This window comes from Fusarium proliferatum, assembly GCF_900067095.1.
Source record: "Fusarium proliferatum ET1 genome assembly, contig: FPRO_scaffold004, whole genome shotgun sequence".
Lineage (NCBI taxonomy): Eukaryota > Fungi > Ascomycota > Sordariomycetes > Hypocreales > Nectriaceae > Fusarium > Fusarium proliferatum.
In genome coordinates this window covers 2,882,957-2,903,769 of record NW_022194793.1, presented here as the reverse complement: position 1 = coordinate 2,903,769, position 20,813 = coordinate 2,882,957, and the positions used below count along the sequence as shown (strand labels likewise).

The window sequence follows — 20,813 nt, the reverse complement described above, 5'->3', positions numbered from 1 at the left end:
CGACAAACGGTCCAATTCCGCCGCAACTAAAGATATACCTTCTACCAATTACCCACAGCTGAGACATGAACTTATTGTAGGTACTAATATATTCCATGTATACAAGTTTCATGTACTGAACAGTACCATATCAGAGTTAGACCAACGCTAAAGCAGTCTGCGCAGCTCCAACCGGCTCTGACCTACCAATCCTACAACCATCAATAAAATACTGCAATCGATGGTGAAACTACATCTAAGCTTTAGAACATGTGTACCACTAAGCCTCTCGATCGAATTCTCCAACAGGCAGTTCCGCCCTCCAACTGCAATGCCACGTTGCCATTCCTCCTCAAGAGGCGTTATGAGGGGAAAATTACCAATACAAGACCCCAGAGGGGATAAAATATGATAGTAGCATAAAGCTTCTATGTAACATCTCCAACTCAATTGGCCGTGGCTGATACTCGGCCCGATCTCGCACAACGTTCTCGTATAGGCCTTCCCCCGCCAAGATATCCTCCAACCTCCAAACACCACCACGAAGTCTATCAGAAATCGCCAATCTCAGTGTGGAGACAGACCTCGCAGTGTGCAGCATTCAAATCTGAAGAGGACGTATCTCCGTGCTGGATATATGCACCAAGCCAGGCCAAAAGACTATCCTGCCATCTTCCCCCAGTGTCTCAGGGGAAGAGGAAATGTAGACATCCATTTAGTGTTTGGGCGTTACTATGAAGATGGCGAAGTTGGAGAAGAGACTTATCTCCTCAGCTATCATACCAGCCCAAGATCAAAGCCGAAAACTCAGTTTCTGTCAAAAGTCCAAGCTATAGGGCCGAGATGTTTTAACCACGAGCCTGCCAGTCAGCGATGTCCGTATCGCCACGATTGCAGATCTCGGTGAGAGCCGTGCTGCCGAGCGTATTCTCGGTAATCAGTTTGGCTGAGTATATGCTGTGTTTTGACGTATTTGGGGTTGTTATTCCAGCTATGTTGTTATAAGGGGCCATTGGGAGTCTTGCAATGGGCTTTATTATTAACTCTCGACGACGATGGGGGTTCAACGTTTGTACAAAGCATTAAATATCTATCCAAGAGTGTAAGTACTATAGTTATCCATGTCGCCATGCCAAGGTCTTGGCCAAACCCCAGCAGATCTTGAGATGCCTATTCGGGAATCTCGCACCAACCTAAATATCGGTGCACCCCTGCCAAGTAGCATCAAGTGCCGGAGAAAACATGATTGGTCATTGGCATCTAGTTAAGCTTAAATTTATGTAGATGAGAACAAAGTCAATGTTATATGTGTTACATGGCAACCACAAAACTCAATTGTAGCCTACTAATCTATGAGGTAACTTAGAGGACGCGTTTACTGCGGGAAAACCCCTGCCTATCGCCAGGACAGCAAGCAAGCTCCAAAAGTCACATTCTGTAATGAAACCAGAGTTGGACAAGTGAGACATTATCTGTATACTGCTCACTCGACTAGCCTATGCTAGAGTTTGCTCCAAGCAATACGCATACAGGATATTTTATGATCTATACTATCAGGTTAAGAAGAAGGCAAAGAGGACCACTTATACTTAAGTATTCAGAGTATAAAGAGAGCTAGTCATGCTTAATAATAAGGGAGTCGTCGTTGAGGTAGTGTTGGCTGTCGAGTTTGAGGGCGGAGGCGGCGGAGGCGGCGGAGGATTGGAATTATCCGCACAACTCCAAGCTTTACCAGATCCATGTCTAGTGGCAAAAATAAGGCCTTCTATAGAGCCATGTGTGCCGCCAATTGTGAGGAAGGCGCCAATAATGATGATGAATACGCTCCAGGCGATCTTCCCTTTCCACCTGAGGCTAGGCCTCCTCAATTTCCAGTTGTCGTGCAGCCACATACATCCGTAGGGCTGGAAGCAAAGGAAGACGCCGAAGGATGCACCAATCAATGACACAAGAGGATCAAACACAGGAATAGCGCTGGCTATGATGTAGGCGAGAATAGTTATTCCGCCAATGCAGCCAAGCCATGCACCCCAGTGAATGAGACTGTTGCGGTGGAGGTGCTCAGAGCCGCGGAGGATACGAAGGAAGACGTATTTTGCTGGTAACTATGGCTGTTGTTAATAATCAAATGACAATATGCTGGGTTCTGGCAAGTCTTACATGGGTGACAATCATGGCACTGACTAAAAGGCCCGGCAGAGCAAATCCGTAGCTGACCTTCTTCATGACGGGACCTGCAGAACCCAGAGCAGGAGAAGCAATCTCGGAGCCGACGAAGCAGTACATGACAACACCAATCACAACGTAGACAGCAGTCATAATACTCTGCGACCAGATAAGCGCTGATGTGTAATGCTCCTGATCCTGCATCTCGGCGATGATGGGAAAGTAGGCGGGCACGCCGGCGTAGGCAAAGATGTGGCTAGAGACTGCTGCCATGCCATCGGCAAATGGAGGGGCCTTGAAGAGCCCGAACGTCGTAGAGTTTCCCTCAGTAACCGCAGGATTATTCCCCTTCTCGACTCCAACAGCGATGGTAACAGAGAAGATGGCGGTCATGATGCCGGCAATGCCAACCCATGCAATCCATCCAATCTTGCCCAGGGTTCGGATACTGGCTAGGAGACCCGTGCTGACAGCGGCGAAAATGACAAAGGCCCAGGTGCAAAGGGCGTGGTCTGATACAGCATTGAGCGCAACCGAGATACCCAGCATGGCTGATGCAGAGACGAAGACCCAATCTGTATAATATTAGTAGTAGCCTTAGTACCTATAGGGGAGGGTTAAAATGTTTACTCAGCATTAAGATGACAGCAAAGATTTCGCGGCCAACCCTGCCAAACATCACTTTTCCAGCATCATCTATGGTATACACTTCTTTGTGTTTAAGCTTGAAAGTACCGACAATGTAACCCGACCAAGATGTCATGCCGCCGATGGCTATGAGGCAAAAGACACCGGGGATAAGTCCGAGGGTATGGAACGTTTTGGGAATAGCGAGGACACCGAGACCGACTTGGGTTTTCGTCATGACGGCGATGGTACTTATCCACGAAAGCTATGCATATATTAGCGCCACAAATCATGATAAACAGGGCTACATACGCCGCGATAGTTGGGGCCTGCTCCGCCTTCGCCAACAGTGCCAAAGACCTCATCCTCGATAGCTTCCGAGACGAGGGTATTCCTCCTCCAGTGGCTCGCGGCAAGAGAGGTTTTATTCTCGTCTTGAGAGTTGGAATTGTTTGCTTCTTCGACAACAGCGATATCATCTGAAGGCATTCTGAAGTCGTAAGTGTATACTTGATAGGGTGTACGAATGGATAAGTGTGTTTGCAGAACGAACGTGTCGGAGCAGATGAATACTGAACAAAGAGATAACAATGGAGTCAAGGCCCAGGGGAAGCAGTTTCCTTAAATGCCTCCACTGTTGATAAGATGTGTGTAGCTTCTGGCTGCTCTTTATCCTTTGTGAATTGACTTTGTGGCAGGTCATACCTTGACTGTGGCATTCGTGATTCACGCTTGGGGCAGAGGGCATTGAATACATCGCGACTTGGCCCACAGTAAATGCCAAAGTTAGATCTCGCGATGACGAGATGGATTTCGTTGTTGTAGTCGCATAATGCAAGGCTCTCTACCTACCTTGGTATCCAATGTCCTCAAAGCAGGGCCGAGGCTACGCACACAGTGGTTCCTTCTTGTTTCCGTGCACTCTAATCCTTTACACGAATCAAGACTTAGGTAGGCAGTTGAAGACATGTAAAAGATCCCATATCATCAGAATGGCTAACTTTAAGCTTAATAACACCATATCACAAGATAACAATGTTCCAAGCTGTTCTAAGCATATTCCTATCAACCTCGAGTTCAAGTTTCCTTTCTTGAGTTTGTAAATCCAAGCTCCAATAAAGATTGGCTAAGAACTAATAAAGGGTCTTTGACACACTCGTCAAGCCCATTCTGAAAGGGGCGGGCTTGAACGGCTTAGACCTTCTCTCACTTGAGGCACTTGTGATATTGGCGATACGTATTCTTGTTGTGGCGTCGAGTTTCCCCAACTTCTCCAAGAATTCAAAGGCACTCATGCATTCTTATTATGCGGGGAATTGGTTACTTGTACTAATTCGGAGACATCCGTCTTACCTACTACTCTACTACCTTACTTAAAACAAAGGAGTTGAACTGAGGTCAGGCACTTGCGTAGTTGGCCCTTGAGGGCTAGCACTTACAAGTATTTCTTGCGAAAGTTATGTATTCAGAAATACAGAGCTATTGGGTGTTCGTTTCATCTTATACAAGCACAGTAAGGTATGCTCCAGGGATGTATTACATGAGATGACCAACGGGAACGGGGCAACTGTCACGAATACTCTGTTAACCACAAGAAACCATAAGATAGGGGAAGAGGTTGGTTTATAATAATGGATTACATCTTTAGTTTAATACGTAACGGAAGAATGGCCCGACGGATGTTCAAGAGTTGAGAGTGCAGGGTAGGTGCCAGTTCTCAACTCCCATTGTGTTATAGAGAACACTTACTCCATACCATGCTACCAATTCCCATTGTAGTGATACCTTGCCTTGAATGGTGCCATTTTATCCGAGTGGCACGTAGCATATAATACAGTTTTCAGAAAACGCCGAATACTACGAGTAACACACACACAAAACGGCTTCACTGTCTTGCTAGCATGCTCACTGAACCGACTCTCTAGACAGATCTGTATGAAAACCGACTCCTTAGCTCATCTCCTCAGTCCAATTCCAGTTCCGAGTCAGCAGACACCAGATACACTCACCTTGTGCAAATGAAATGAACTCCCCTTCAAGAATCCATGTCAAGCAAACCATCTGACCCAAATCACATGTTACGCAAAATCTAGACCGAGCGATCTTCCTGTTCGATCGAGATGCATTGAAGGCGAGTTCCCTGAAGCGACATTTGGCAATTTGCGTGTTCCCATTTGGATAATCGACGCCGTTGCTTCAGACCCCAAGTGGTCAAGGTTGGGAAATTAGATGGGTGGAGCATGTGCATTGGCGAACCCTTCACCCCAGATTTGCTGGGGTCGAAAATCGGGTGGCTTGATAATACTCCTTGGCGTCAACTAGTGTCCGCTCCAACAACAACAACATTCATAACACGAGTTGTGAGCAAGTTGAATCACATAGTTCTCAAAGATTGCGATAGGGGGATATCATGTCAGAATTAAACAATAGCAAATAAGTTCCAATCGCACATCCCAGACTGCGAATCAGATATATATAAGTACATAGAAGTAAGCCAAAAAAGCAATGTATTCAAAAGTCTACTCGAGTACTATACATTCCAGCAAGACCATTAAACACACAAGAGTTCATAAGTTGCCATAGCCTGCAGGCTTCAACAGATGCTAAGAGAAAGGGGAATAGTTTTAGACCAGGATGAAAGCGGCGAGACCAGCAACAGCAGCGAAGAAAGCAGAGCCGGCGAAGGTAGCAGCGCCAGCAGTAACGGCAGGAGGAGTAGGAACGCTTAACGAAAGTTAGTAAATTGTTCAAAAGCCAGGATATTAAGATACTCACGTCTGGTTACCGCCGCCAATGGGGGTGGTGGCAGGAGGGGGAACAGCAGGTCCAGTAGGAGACTCAGGCTGGCCAGGCTGGCCGGGGTTGCTAGGGTTGCCGGGAGTGGTGCCAGTAGGGCAAGGAACCTGGATGGTAGAGTACTCAACGCTGGTGAGGACAGTGGTGTACTCCTTGGTGATGGCAGTCACAGACTGAGAGGGAATGCACTGCTCAGGGTTGCCGGGGTTGCTGGGGACGGGAACAGGAGTGGGAGGGACGACGGGCTTCTCACCACTCTGAGTAGCAGGAGGGTTGGGGTAGACGGGAGGGTGAGGGACAGTGCCGTTACCGGGGTTCTGGGGCTGTCCGGGGACAACGGGCTTGCTAGGCTGAGCAGGCTTGGTCTCGGCAGGAGGAGCGGGAGGCTGCTCAGAGCCGGGCTTGGTCTCAGCGGGAGGGGCAGGAGGCTGCTCGTAGCCTGGCTGAGTCTCAGCGGGCTTGGTCTCAGCAGGAGGAGCAGGAGGCTGCTCGTAACCGGGCTGGCTGGGCTTCTCAGGCTTGCCGGGCTGCTCAGGCTTTCCAGGCTTCTCGCTTCCACCAGTAGGCTCAACAGGGCAGATGGTGGTGGAGACAGCAATGGTCTCGGTGACAACGACGGGAGTACCAGATCGGGCGGGGCAGTCAGGAACCTCGGGACCGCAAGAGGTGATAGTCCTGATGTTGGTAGAGTAGATGGTAGAAGTGGTCAAGGGAGCCTCAGTGGTCTCGGGAACCTCAGGGACCTCCTCGGTGGTCTCGCTGCCCTGCTCGGCAGAGGTGACCTGGGGAGGGACAGGGTAAACGGTGTTGCTGGTGACAGTAGATCGAGCAGGGCAGTTGGTGACCTCAGGACCGCAAGAGGTGATGGTAACTCGCTTGGTCTCGTAGACCTTGGAGACCTCGGTGGCCATGGCACCAGAGGCCAGGAGAGCAGCGGCGGCAGTAGAGTAACGCATCTTGAAGAATTGGTTGAAAGTTGGTAATGAAAGTCTGAAGCTCTAAGCTTAAAATATGTTGATATATCGAAAGTGGTGAAAGAATGGACGACCGAGGTCAAAAGTTTCTGAAACTGGCAGCTTAGAAATGGCTTGTTGGGCTGAAGAAGAAAGAGAAGAAAAGTCGAGTTTGAGGCCGCAGGATGGTCGCATATTAATACTGATGTCCATCCGCACAAAGAGCATCAACTCCTGTACGGAGATTACGTACCAGATCATCCAGGAGGTCGACCATTCTGGGTCCAAGGGGGTTCCAGTAAAGGTAACAAACATGGGATGAAGTGTGCGGCCCTAGCAGATGGTCCATCAAAGCTGGGGGAAGCCATGTCGCTGCCCCGGTCTTTCAAAGTCGGTGGACCAGCCATGGACGTTTCTGAGTCCGTGGATCCGAGACCCATATCATCCTTGAAAGATGGCTGTTGGATCACCATTGAATCTGGGTCACGGACAGTGGTTCATGACTAGGAGCACGGTAGATGTCACCATTTCATTTTCGTACTGTGGTCTCCGACCGCCGAGTTTAGCCCTCAACAATAAGATTTTATTGAGGCTTTCTCTGAGTTCTCAAGAGAAACGCTGCCCTAGAAGCAAAGGTGCTCCGAGATCAGACCGTTTTAGGAAGAACGTATAGTTCCTGGCATCAAACCCGAAATATCAGTGGTCGGAAACAAGGTGTGGACCAGTCGAACACTGTCCTTTCACCCTCTCTTCATCTCGGTCGTCCAAAGTGGATTCCGCCACACCCATCGATCGACAGGCATGTTTTGACTTCTGAGTGGCTGCTTGAAAGAGGGGGGTACTTCTGCGGCGCCAAGTCTAGCGAACAGTTTGTCGAGGTTTTGATACAGGTTGTATCTATAAGCTTGCTGATCTGTTGCATGACAGCTCGATAAGGCTTCTACAACGCATGAAGAATCGGAATGGTTGTCGAAGCAATATCCAACGCTGTGTTGCTCGAGTGTCCTTCCACTGTGTCTAGTTGGCCTCACCTTAGAACGCGGCATATGAGGATCGATGTTTGGTGCATGTTGATCAGGGATAGTTGATGAGAGGCGAAGTCAGGGTGTCATAAGGATCCTATGCCCTTGATTAGAGAGAGGTAAGGTAACTGGCCCGGGCGGAAGTTGGTGCTGCGTTACTGCCTAATGCGGTAGGTAGCCTCTAGTCTCCCTGGCCCGCCTGCTGTTTGGAGGCCGACGGCTAAGACACAAGGACTTGTGCAAGCCTACAACCCTTTTATGCAGGGGCTCAGAAGCCTTTGTCCGCCCTTACCTCACTGGAAAAGGTTGCATAAACGTTGAGCCAGGGATTGTCGGTTGTCTTCCAGACCCTTGATAGAAGGCCAAGACATGTCTTGTTTCGCCTTATGTGTAACCTGGTATGCGGCATATAGATATTTTCAATATTACTATACAGTATCTTGAAGCTTATTTCTTGCATTCTACAGCTGCAGCGTTCTCCGAGGCGTCTGAATCATGTTGGCTCTACATCAAAAGACGGAACATTTGTCTCGAAGGCCAAGTTGTAATAACCAATGAATTCCAGAAATTCATCTTGGATCAGCACTGCGCCATTGTGAATTTATCCAGGGCTCGCATGATTCATTTGATTGGCTTCATCTTCCTTGCACAAAATCTGATACAACACTAAGCGCTCCGTGAGACAGTGTTCCTAGCGCCACTCCTCTAATGCAGGAACCCACAGAGTGCTGCAACCACCCTCCAAATTCCGCCCCAGAAATGGATGTCAATGGCCATGAGCATCTCATCTCTTGTAGAAACTTGGCATTGATTAAACTATTGCGTACTTCAGATTGAGCTGAGGCTATCGGAACGCTATGTTGAACAAGCAATCCCCAAGATAGAAACACCAGCTGACGTTCATCACCAGATCCGTGACCTAGTTAGGCTTATCAACTATGTGGATATGAAGGAGGGCCGAAAGTGCAACATCACAATATAACCAGAACCGAGATCAAAAGGTCTAATTCTGGAAGAGCTGGACAGCGAGAGACCCCGAATTGCAGGCCTTTAAAAGACGTATCTCGGTTACTTCCCTGGGATCGATTTGGAGAGATTAATGCTACATAGTAATTGCAAATACGAAAATGTGAGACAAAAGGAAGAGATTGAGAAGACTATGGAGTTGTGTCGGTGAAGGCCTTTGATTTCAGCTTCTCAAGACGGTATTTTCGAGGCGGTGACGGTGATCTCACATTGTAACACTGCATTGCATCACAAACTGTATGTAAAGAGGCCTCAAAGCTAGAGAGGCATGGATGATGCCGCTATGGTCATTTAACTCACAAGCGCAAATTCAATCTCGTCCAATCTTGGGCCTTGGATGAACGCTTATTCCCGCGATGCTCGTCCCTTGTCACACCATCAGCAGCTAGATAGTTCGCTGGTGTTGATCAAAAAGCAACAATTCAAGCTCATGACGTCGATTTGATTTGAAACAAAGAACCACAATATTGACATGTTACGCGGCTCGCTTTCCTGAAGGTCCACCATCGACGGTATTATTCGATCGTCGATTACAATCACAGCTAGAGATGCTTCTATTCTTGTTCGATATGCTGTGGTAGCTACCCTCTCTGCTTGCGTAACAACAAAGCCAGCATCAACATCCACACTCTAGGAGTCATTGGAACAGGGAGCCAAAATTAACCGGTCCAAAGACTTGCTAAAATACATTAAACTTGCCGAAGTCTTTTCATCACTCAGGGTCAATATTCTTGTCTTGAACACCCATACTGGACCCCTGCTTCTCCTTGGGTGGGTGTTGGCTGATTGTGAGCCAATGCCCCAGCCGGTAGTGGCTTGCCGCCTCCTCCTGACGATCATGCCGCCTGTCAATGGAAGCTTGGCAACGAATCGTTAGTTGCAGCGAGAGCCCACGTATCAAAGAACACCCGCATTTCGGAAACAGCATAAGCCAAAAATCCCCTATCTACCTACAGTAGGTATAATAAACCTCTCCGCTATAGGAGACTCAAAACATTTTCTCTTGTAAATAATTCAAGATAAGGAAAGAGTGGATATCTCAATCATACACAGCCGAACAGCTCCAACTTGGCACCAGCAAGGAGGGGACAGTACAGATGGGGAAATGAAGCTGACGACTCTTCTCTGTCTTGAGCAGCCTAATCCATTGATAATCGCCCTCATGCCCACCAAAGAAGGCTTTGCACGTATGTAGCGCCGAGCGCCTGTCGATCTCTGTTGTTTCAGCGCTTGAGTTGTCGATCGTCACTTTTTCCCAGGAACTATCCAGAAACAAAGCACACGGCCCACAGAAGCTGGGTCCCAAGTTCACGTCATGCGGTCGAGTAATGGACCAACGATGCTTGTCGTTAAGCAAGAGATTCGTTTATTCCAAGTTTTAGAGGGCGGCCATACTGACTTATTCTCCGAACGAAACATCGGTTATTTGATCGGCCCTCCGAATCAGTTTTATGCCAAAAGTTCAAACCGAGTGTTGTCATGCGAAGCGCCTACCACCATGAGTTGGCAATATCGCCGATAATAAGCGTTTCCAGACTCTAATATTCCGGCCTCTCGCCCAACCACTATTTCAACTTCATATACGATGAGACGCATTATTTTTGCGACCAGGAATATGCAAGTTGTTGACCTTGTACTTTTGCCGCGGGGTTTAATCGGCCTTGAGGAGATTTTCATTGACATCCATTTCAGGCCTCCAGGATCTGTTACCTGATAATTTTGAGCTTCAAACAGCTCTCGGACACGCTGTTATAACGTTGAGACAACCTTATCGATACCTAGTATTGGCGACTAGCAGTTTCATATACTTTACATCCATTGAGTTACAGTTGAAACGGCCGGAGCTTGAGGTATATAAGCGTTTATCTCACAGCCACTCACGCTCGCAAGACAGTGGACTGGCATCGACATATGGCTTGTTGGTATAAAAATCACCTCGCTGTCAAGAGTGTGCCGAGAACTCGGGTGGATATGATATCCAACTGGTGCTGGTGAGTAGAAGTTTGACGCATAATTTTGGTAGCGCCTTGATCGATGCAAACAAACATGGCTGGGTGTACGAAGGTTTAGTTCGTGCTTCACAGAAATCTCGAAGAGTCATTTCTATATGATATGGGTGCCTCAAGAATCGAAGTACAGAAGATGGAGATCGAGTTACAGCTTGACTCGATTGCCCTACCCCACTAGTAGGGCTCACGTAGCCTGTTTGACCTGATATGTCGAGTCTTAGAAGGTCCTGCCATGGCTCACATCTGCCGAGGGGACGTTATTCGATATATGTTTAACTCATTAGAGTTACCAGAGCGTTGAAATCTTCTGCGTGTGTTTGGGTTCGAAAGTAGCTCAAGCCGTCAAGACTGTCGGCATATGTATGCGTTTCCATACAAGGTTAAGTGCTGCATCACTCAAGAACTAATGCAGTATCTCGTTACATGAGATGCCAACGAGAGCTTAGGTAGGTTGGTACCCTGCAGTTGATGAGCTTGGTGATCGAGGTTCCTGAGATGGTGATGGGGAGGCCCTTTTACCGAACATGTGCCGAAAGAGTTACCCCACATCGACCCAAGAAGTTCAGCGCACCGACTTTTAGAAATAGCACGTCTCGATAAAAACGCAGTCTTCACACGCTATCCAATCCAAAATCAGCATCAACGTCTCAAATCGTCTGTCTTTGTGCACATTTCGGCTCTCCTTGAAGCTGCTGCCATTGGGATAGCTCCAGATCCATCAGCTGCACCCCTGCCTGTTGCACAGGCTCCTTTTCCCCAGCTTTCAATACCAACCACGTTTAGGCATGACCCCTCGGTAGCCTTATTCACCTTGTCCGTTTATTTTCTATCATAACTATGCTGGATGCTGTGTATCTGAGGCTGCCGGAGTTATAGCAGCATCGCCCATACTTGGAATACCTCTCACTCTAGTGTTTTTCACAACCTGAATCTTTGATCATGGAAGCTCAGGTGAGTTGATGCGTTGTTCTTCCATCATCTTCCTCCGTCTTTGTCCCATGACGCTCGCTGGGGTGCTCTCGTGCCCCGCCATTTCAACCGTCACTTTTGGATGGCCAAGCCGCATCGGCCCAATGTCCACACTTGCTAGGCCCGACCCGACGGAATGGTTGTTATCTGAAGCTTATGAATACATGATATCGTCTTTTTGCTAACTCTGATCCCAATGGCTCAGGTCGAGAATGCCGTCGGGATTCTCTCGAACCCCACCTCCGACCAATCTCTCAAGGAGCAAGCTTTCGAATACCTAAACCAACTGAGGAACGATCCCTCAGGATGGCAAGCTTGCACCACACTCTTCGCTCGAACCCCTCAAACGTCAGAAGTCGTGCGCATGGTCTGTCTCGAAGTGGTCAACTATGCGGTGCACACTCAAGGTCTCGACCAGGCAAGCCTGGCTTTCCTCAAAGACACCCTTCTCCAATACTGCCGCCAAACATACGGTCCTAACGCCCAACAAGAAGCCGATCCTTATCACCTTCAGAACAAGCTCACACAAACATTGACGTACTTGTTTGTCTTCCTTTACCAAGACGGATGGCAGAGCTTCCTCGATGACCAGCTTGAGTTGACTGGTCTCTCCACAAATACCGACAACGTCCCGGGCGTCGTTTTTTATCTTCGAACTCTGGGATCCATCCATGACGAGATTGCCGATATGCTTCTGTCACGGCAGAGCAACGAGACAAAGCGAAATACCGAGCTCAAGGACCAGCTTCGAGCTCAGGATATGCACAAGGTGTCTGAGTCGTGGAAGCAGCTCCTAACACGATACTCGAACAACGATACCGTCGTAGAACTTGTTCTCAAAGTCCTGGGCAAGTGGGTTAGCTGGATGGACATCTCCTTGGTTATCAGCCAGGACATGCTCGGGCTGCTGCTGCCGGTAGTCGGCCGACCAAGCACTGATGTGCAAGACAAGGTCCGCGACACAGCCATTGATACCTTGAATGAGATATGCGGCAAGAAGATGCGTTCGGCAGACAAGATGGAGATGATCTCCTTCATTAACCTTAGGGAGATTGTTGAACAATTAGTTGCTAGCCCCCCTTTGAGCGAGTACAAGGGAACCTCTCGTTACGATACGGACCTGGCCGAAGCAGTTGCCAAGTTAGTTAACACCGTACTCTCCGATATCGTACGGGCCCTTGAGGACAGCCAGATCAGTGATGACACTCGCGCTAGAGCTAATCAGCACCTCCAAGGGTTCCTCCCTTTCCTTCTGCGCTTCTTCTCTGACGAATATGATGAGGTCTGCTCGTCTGTCATTCCCGCCCTAACAGACCTGCTTACATTCCTCCGTAAACTCACTGTTGTTCACCAAGACTACGGCGGTATGCTTGCGCCAATCCTAGATGCCATCATCCACAAGATGAGATACGATGAGACTACCAACTGGGGTGATGAAGATGAGCTCACAGATGAGGCTGAATTTCAAGAGCTACGTCGCAAGTTACAGAATCTGCAAAAATCCATTGCGGCCATTGATCAGCCTTTGTACATGGATATGCTCAGCAACTTGGTTGCAACTACCTTCCAAACTCTTGACCAGCAGGGCTCACAAATGGACTGGCGAGATCTTGATCTTGCATTGTATGAGATGTACCTCTTTGGCGAGCTTGCACTTCCCAACCAAGGACTGGGCACAAAAAACCAGCCCTCTACTGAGGCCTCGGAGAGGTTGGTGGTTATGATGCAGAAGATGGTTGAATCTGGTGAGTGCTTCAGTAAATCAGCTACAGTGTGGTGATGCTAACCAATGTAGGTATTGCCAACTTCTCTCATCCCGCCATCCTTCTGCAGTACATGGAGATTTGTGTGAGATATTGCGTGGTTTTCGAGAACCATCTCTCACAGTACATCCCTCAAGTTCTAGAGAACTTTGTGCGATTGGTTCACCATGACCACGTTCGGATAAAAACACGATCGTGGTACTTGTTCCACCGCTTTATCAAGCAGCTGCGTGCTCAGGTTGGCAACGTTGCGGAGACAGTCATCCAGTCGATTGGAGATCTCTTGCCCATCAAGGCTGAGGTCCCTGGGGATGATGCCGACGATGATATGTCATCAGACGAATCTGACCACTCCGCGGATGCTCTCTTTACGAGCCAACTGTACCTTTTCGAAGCCATTGGCTGTATTTCCTCAACCCAAAGTACACCTGCTGATAAGCAAGCCTTGTACGCCCGATCTGTTATGGACCCCCTGTTTACCGACATGGAAGGACACCTCCCACGAGCCAAGTCTGGAGATGCGCAAGCCACTCTTCAAGTCCACCACATTGTCATGGCCTTGGGTACCTTGGCCCACGGGTTCTCTGACTGGACTCCAGGCATCACCTCCGCTAATGCACACGGACCTCCCGACAAGGCTGTCTCGGATGAGTTTTCTCGCGCTGCCGAAGCCATTCTCATTGCCCTCAACCAGCTGAACTCGTCTTCTGAGATCCGAACTGCTTGCCGATCAGCCTTTTCTAAGCTGTTGGGAGTCCTTGGTGCAGCTGTGCTGCCACAGTTGCCCCAGTGGATTGAAGGACTGCTGTCCCAGAGCTCATCTAAGGACGAGATGGCCATGTTTCTTCGTCTACTGGATCAGGTGGTGTTTGGCTTCAAGGCTGAAATTTACGAGGTCTTGAACATGCTTCTGACGCCTTTGCTTCAGCGTATCTTCGGTGGGCTTACGGAGCCCATTGCTGGTACCGATGACGAGATTCAGCTGGCTGAGCTGAGGAGGGAATACCTCTCTTTCCTCCAGATTATTCTGAACAATGGATTGGACGGTGTTCTCGTCAGTGAATCTAATCAGGGCTTCTTTGAGCCTATGATTTCCTCCATCATTGAGCTCGCCAAGACCCTTGAGGGTAACATCGGCGGTAGCCGTCTGGCTTTCACTCTGATGACAAGAATGGCAGCTATATGGGGAGGACCTGATGTTGCCACTATTTCGCAGAACCCAACGGCTCCTTCTGGTAGCCCCAACCCTGCATTCCCTGGTTTTGACCATTTCATGATCCAAAGGTTCCACTCGACCTGCTGGGAGGTTATGAAGAACCCCAGCTTCCGGCCTTACCAGGACGCTCAGACTAAGCAAGTTCTTACAGAGATTGCAGGTCTAGAGCAGACTATTTACACCAAGACAGGAGAGTCTTTTATCCAGGAACTCCAAAACAATATCTTCCCTAGCCTTGGGGTCAACGGTGACGACTTTTTACGATCTCTTACGACGTCGACGGACAAGAGGCAGTTTGCTTCATACCTCCACAACCTGCTAAAGTCCCGACAGTAGATACTGAAGGAGAACATACAATTGCAATTTAAAGGGGGGACCATGTCTGGAAAGTATGCATAGTGAGGTTGAACTCATGATGATGACGATTGGAGATGAGGGCGGATGGATGGATGAATGGATGGGAGCCTCACGGCGCATGTTAAGGGAGTTTTGCGGACAAACATATTAGAGCTAAAAAGAATCGTCTTCTTTGTCATTCGCAGTCAAAACAAATATTCCCCCTTTTTTTAGTTATTTCATTTGGGCGGCTGGGTCTTATGGAATGAGGAGAGCTGTTGGGGGAGGATGAGGGCGTAGAGAGGCTTGGACAAGGATGAAAACAAATACACTTCTACATAAGTACATGACTTGTTTCTTCTGGTTGATTAGTTCCTTGTGATGACATTGTTTGATTTTTTTTCTCAGAGTATTCATCTGATAAGGAAACCCCTGACTTTAGGTAAAGTCGACAAAAGTCGACGAAAGTATTACGATAATGCCCGAGGGCCTGATTCACTGTTCGGATCTGATGAACCTTGGTGTGTTTCCGCTTTTCTCAGTCGTTACTCCTTCACAAGGTAACGAGGCGAGTGGCACTTTCTGTATGGCAACTTGAATCTATGGAAAGGGGCAAGTCCATACAACAGAGCGTCACGTAAGGCACATGGGGGATATGCCTCTTCCTGATTCTTGGCCTTCTTCTTGCATCATCAACTTCACAGATACTAACGTCACCCATTGATTTTGATCCCGTTATATTACACACTCGCTATTGTCTTTCTTTAACAACATCTTCATCATTGCAAGTTTAGAGTAACGTACTTCAATTTTCACTGCTTCACACGAGACACTTCTACGATGACGTCGAATTCCCTTTCTGTTTACTCTGAAAGTCTTCCAGCGTTTGCTGAGCAAGACACGTGCGCCAACTCGCTATGGCACAGAAGTTCAAGTCTCCTACCGCAGATGTCGTCCTCGGCTGGACCGCCCAACGAGGGAAACTCCCAAAGAATTGTGGAAGATGAGATTCAGGCCCTCGTTGAACGTATCGACAATAACATCTGTGAGTGGCGTTCAGACAATGGCACGAATCAAACCATCGATGTTGAGGAAGTCACCAATGTCCCAAATGTGCCTGCTATCCACGCTGCTGAAAATACGGAGGTTGATGGGCTGTTCTGTGGGACACAACCAACAACTGCCTGGTCAAAACATATGGATTGTCTGGCTTTCCACCTACTGAGAGTACGTGACAGTTTGACTGCCATCTCAAATTGCTTCCGTAGCATCATGCGGACAATTGACAGGAACAACGTGGAAGAAAGCAATAGCAGCGGGTATACTTTCAACGAGTCATTTCAATTTGACGGTGTCAGTAGTGGCTCATATCAGCAAACGGGACAAAGCGAGGTCAATCCACCAACTGGAAGCCGGATTATCATCTTAATAAAGGCCATGCTTATCGATGAACGACAGCTTCCGTTGGCTTGGCCCCGACAAACATCTTCCGCACAAACGTCTTCCGCCTCTTTCTTGCCCTCTTCGTCTTTTGCCTCTGCCTAAGCATGATCTGCTGTACAGCAGCCATCATCTTCTTGTACTACCTCCTAAGTAGCGAGCACTCATCCCCGCTTCTTCTGATCATCCTTGCTTTCATGAGATGCATCGGGTTTGGAACTTGAAGGACACACAGAAGTAATCGAAGGGAAGCGAATACAAATATCAAACGCCAAAAAGCAAAAGGATGCTACTTGGCTTGGTCTGATCTCTTCTTCAGCAAACACTTTTTAGTCCGAAAAGCGATACATATTACATAGCGGTATACTGAATCAATTGGCAGTGTTGACTGAGCATATTCAGAGTACAACCAGCTCCTGAACACTATTATCCAGAATTCTCGAGTAGGCAAAGTAGGATTCTCACCAACCGGGTCGAATTTGTGACTAGATTATGCTTAAAATAACCCCCTGATTCCTAGAATTGACAAGATCTTGTTAAAAGTCTACCAGGTAGTGTCTGATGAGTCTCTGCATGAGGTCCACAAAGTAAATTATTCAGAGTGTTTTATCGAAGAGAAGAGAAGAGTTAAAAACTCAGTATCACTCCATGAAACCCAACATAAACGGCTGACAAATGAGTAACATAGACCATTGGCAGTTTTCTCCGTTCAAAGGTCCTAATGGATGTTGTCTGAGCCCCAAAAGGCTCATCAAATGATGTAACCTCCCCCAGTCAAACAACGCCAATCCCGAACACCGGTTCCCTCTTCAAGTTCCACACACCACCAAAGCACCTCCTTTGCTTTGTCGGGCTGGCCACTCTCTTCGTAGGCGCGGCCCAGCGTGAACCACGCCTCGGATGAGTTCCAGCCGGAACCGAGCTTGGTGAGTGTCGAAAGGAGGGCATACGCACGATCACGAGACGCAAGACGGTCGACAAGTGGTAGGCGGGTGGCCTTATACGCAGCAGGAAGTTCGTCATCGTCCATGGGTTCCTTGGGAGTAAATTGGGTTTCTGGTGAAGGGCCCAGGCCGAGGGGTGTCGAAGGTAGGGGAGAGACTGCCTGACTGCTTGAATTTGGCTTTGAGCTATTTCCCAGGTTGAGGTTGAGCAAAGCATCCTCCAGAGGCGGAATCGGAGGTGGCGGGAGGAGATCTTCACTGTAAATATCGAGCAGGATGTTAGAAAGGCCGATGATTGCAGTGGGATGATTTGGCGTGTGTGTGAGGGCGGTTTCAAAGTCGTTACGAGCTGCATAGGGGGCTCCTTTCGACAGAGATAGTTGACCCAGCTATGAGGAGTATTAGTACACATCATATATCCTGCAGTGAGGGGGGTTCATCTTACCTCTGCATACAGATCACTCCATAGATCCTCTACGGTCTTCTTTTCGGCCCAGCTAGGAGGCTTGAGAGCACCTGAACCAGATGGATCCCTAGCCAAATCGGCCTCCAGGCTCTGAATAAGTCGCTGTGCTTCTGTGATAGCTCCCTTGGCGTCCTCCCTCATGCCTGCTCTACGGTAGAAACCAGCAATCATGAGCCAGACTTTGATCAGAAGGACCACGCGTTGAGCCCTCTCCTTATCCTTGGGGAAATGGACCAGTGGTAAGATGCAGGTGGATGCGTAAGCGTTGTCAACTGATAGCTCAGAGTAGTCGGTTGACTTAGTTTGCGTTGAGAGATACGAGTTGAGGTGTCCTATAGGCCGCCTTGAGAAAGATGAGCCTCTCGTTGCGGAGTTTCGTTTACTTGAGTAGGTAAAGAAGTCCGATTGCTGCTCGTTTTCTTCAACCTCGCCGTTTGGACCAGCTGGTGTGAAAAATACGTCTCCATCAACAACCGTAGGTCCATGGGCAGAAGAGATAGCCCCAATACTAGAGGATCGCTGTCGGCTGTGGCTCCGATCGCGCTTCTTCAGACTGTTACTTCTACCCGTAGCGCTTCTGTTGCGGCGCACTGAAGATGCTGATGTCCTTGGTCGCGACTCTGCTAGGGATCCGTTATCTCCCGTAACCTGAATCGTCGGTGCACTGCTGCGCATGGTCGCTGCAGTTTGAGGTCTGGGGTTCCTGTCGCCCGCGGCAGTGTATACCTGCCTCGTAGGTGGCCTGGATCGATCATTGCCGCCAAAGATCGTTCCCCTGATGCTCCTAAGCGTGCCTGAGGTTTTTGGTGGTTCCACGGCCTTGGGAGGGTTCAGAGTGGGCTGGGCTGCAACGTTGCCAAACAGTCTCGAGAAGAGAGTCAGCAATTCGAAGCTGGCATTTACAGCCACGTCTGGGCCTTCAAGTAACTCGATCAATGCAAGTTGTGTCATCTTCACCTCCAGGATGCTCTCCTTTTCGCCATCATCCATATCGTCGACTAGGCCATGTTTGTCTTCTGTTGAAGCATCTTTTTCCGCCTCGTTGAGGTGCTCGCTTCTATAGGCTTGGTCGGCCTTACCAAACAGAACTGTAGTATCTTTAAATTGTTCCAAAGCACCCTCGCAAGCCCTCGCGGCCATGCTATAATCTTGCCTAGCACTGAGCAGGAGAGCGAGCAGATGCCAAACCGGAATAAGAGAACGCTCTTGCCAATATGGCCCATATACCAGATCGTAGTTCTCTTCCTGATCCTTGCTTGCTGTCAAGGCAGTTCTGACAGTCTCAATTGCAGCAGTCAACTCTCTTCGCTCAGCCAATAGAAGGCCAAGAGCATAAAAGCTCCTAATATCCTTTGAGCGCCCAAGCTCAGCTGCAAGAGACTTTCTTAGACAGCGAATAGCTTTTTGTTGAATTTCGGTTCTAGCCGAGGCTTCATATGTGATTCTTGACCAATGAGCCTGGGACAGGCCAATAGCTTGCCATGCAAGGGCAATGGTATGCGGTGCCACAGGCGGATGTGAAGCGCTAAGTTCATTGTGTTCCGAAATTACGGGCGTGGGGTTATCTTGCGAGGTGATCTGCGGTAACTTAGCCAACCAATCTTCGAGCTCAGATCCAAGCTGGTGCGCCTTTTCCGCTGCAGATCGTTGGCCATATCGACAGAGGGCCAATATACATTGCGAGATTGTTTCGAGAACGGTCGCATCGTCGTCCAGACTAGGCTCAACAAGCCCGGTTTTGTCAACACGAGCCTTGCCCTTTTTGACAATCTCAAGGTAAGAGTCGAAGGCCTTGAAAGCGAGGTCGAATTCGGCAACCGAAAGATGAACAAGGAAGAGAGACCGCAGGATAGATGTTGAATGGTAGGTCTTCAAGGCCGCACTGTAAAGAATATCGAGAACTCCACGGCTCAGGCTGCTTCGCCCACCCTGACCAAGGTCCTTTTCACTCCATCCTCGTCCACAGAGAATAGACCAGTTTCGTAGTACCTGATTGACAAACGCTTCGACTTCCTCACGCTCCTCGTCGGCTCTGGGAAAGGATGTCTCGCCTAGCAAAAGCGTCTGGTACGTAGCCTCGGCATGCTTGAGCTCAATGCGCAGCTGATTCCGAGGTGAAAGGTCCCCGGCTGTGTTGCTCACAAACCCGGTAGGAAAAGGTTGATCGGTATCGACAATTGATGAGAGGGCAAAGTAGTACTCCCTCCATACCGTTCTTCGAGGTACAGAGCCCTTGAAGCCGTATCCTCCTGTGACAGGAGTAGACATAGTATCCCAGAATCTTGCCCACGCTCGATAACCCGCCATAGAATCAGCGTCGACCTGTGTGATTTCGTTGCTTCGGTATGCTTCGCCTGAGAGCATGCAATATTCCGTGAGAAACAGCTCTGACCAGTAACGGAGCTGTCTTCCCATGCCTTGTTCTGCCCAAACTCGTCCAAGTGATGGAAGACCAGCTCGGTAGGCAGAGAGTGCCTGCTTCAACTCGCCGCTGCGCGCAAGGCAGTTAGCTTTGAGATACGCAGCTTTGAGTGAGCAAACACTCGTCCATTCGGCACTTCTGTCGGCTGGGTTGATCTCGCCTTCCTCCAAGTTGTTCTCAGGTAGTCGACTGACACAGAGATTATAGTCTCCTAATGTCCAGTGCAACCAACCCGCGCATACCTCAGCCTGAAATCTGTCGTTCTCGTGGGCGGCTTCCTCGTCAATTGCCGCTTCGAGCTTTGGTAGTTGATCCGTAACATTGACATCGCCTGTGTTTATAGCAGTTGCTGGCCGGCCTTCGGTGTTAGTATGAGCTGCAGCTCCTGTCGTTTTGGCAATGGCGCATTCGGTTTCGGCCGTCAATGCGAGACCTAATTGAGAAGTATTAGCTTTGCGGCTGTCATGAAGCTATTCAGAGAATGACGTACAAGCTCTGTCGGGAGCATGCTTGCGGACTTTGCGAACAAGCTCCGGGACCAGGTCCCAGTTGCCGTCGCAGCGGGCATGGTCCAGCTGATTAATGTATTGCACGGCCTTGGGCTATAGAGCAGTAGCGATACAGAGTCAGCTTCGTTATAATCGGCGAGGGCGTTTTGTTTCGTCTTACACCCATGGTT

At 48.9% G+C, this 20,813-nt stretch overlaps 5 protein-coding genes across 5 annotated transcripts; 2 read left to right on the top strand and 3 right to left on the bottom strand.

Annotated features, from left to right (window-relative positions):
* Positions 1-1,568: 1,568 nt before the first annotated feature.
* Positions 1,569-3,261, bottom strand: FPRO_05108 (uncharacterized protein; the record flags this gene model as incomplete). The annotated part of the gene is made up of 4 exons (XM_031230689.1): positions 1,569-2,084; positions 2,140-2,720; positions 2,776-3,037; positions 3,085-3,261. The coding sequence occupies 4 exons, from the start codon at positions 3,259-3,261 to the stop codon at positions 1,569-1,571; spliced, it is 1,536 nt and encodes a 511-aa protein (XP_031080801.1).
* A 2,135-nt stretch (positions 3,262-5,396) lies between these two features.
* On the bottom strand, positions 5,397-6,524 carry FPRO_05107 (uncharacterized protein; the record flags this gene model as incomplete). The annotated part of the gene is made up of 2 exons (XM_031230688.1): positions 5,397-5,496; positions 5,548-6,524. 2 exons carry the CDS (start codon positions 6,522-6,524, stop codon positions 5,397-5,399), a joined length of 1,077 nt encoding a protein of 358 aa, XP_031080800.1.
* A 4,993-nt stretch (positions 6,525-11,517) lies between these two features.
* On the top strand, positions 11,518-14,862 carry FPRO_05106 (uncharacterized protein; the record flags this gene model as incomplete). Its single annotated transcript, XM_031230687.1, has 3 exons — positions 11,518-11,529; positions 11,753-13,292; positions 13,343-14,862. The coding sequence occupies 3 exons, from the start codon at positions 11,518-11,520 to the stop codon at positions 14,860-14,862; spliced, it is 3,072 nt and encodes a 1,023-aa protein (XP_031080799.1).
* Positions 14,863-15,702: 840 nt separating this feature from the next.
* Positions 15,703-16,407, top strand: FPRO_05105 (uncharacterized protein; the record flags this gene model as incomplete). The annotated part of the gene is made up of 1 exon (XM_031230686.1): positions 15,703-16,407. One exon carries the CDS (start codon positions 15,703-15,705, stop codon positions 16,405-16,407), a length of 705 nt encoding a protein of 234 aa, XP_031080798.1.
* Positions 16,408-17,053: 646 nt separating this feature from the next.
* Positions 17,054-20,809, bottom strand: FPRO_05104 (uncharacterized protein; the record flags this gene model as incomplete). Its single annotated transcript, XM_031230685.1, has 4 exons — positions 17,054-17,635; positions 17,692-20,567; positions 20,625-20,736; positions 20,804-20,809. The coding sequence occupies 4 exons, from the start codon at positions 20,807-20,809 to the stop codon at positions 17,054-17,056; spliced, it is 3,576 nt and encodes a 1,191-aa protein (XP_031080797.1).
* Positions 20,810-20,813: the final 4 nt, after the last annotated feature.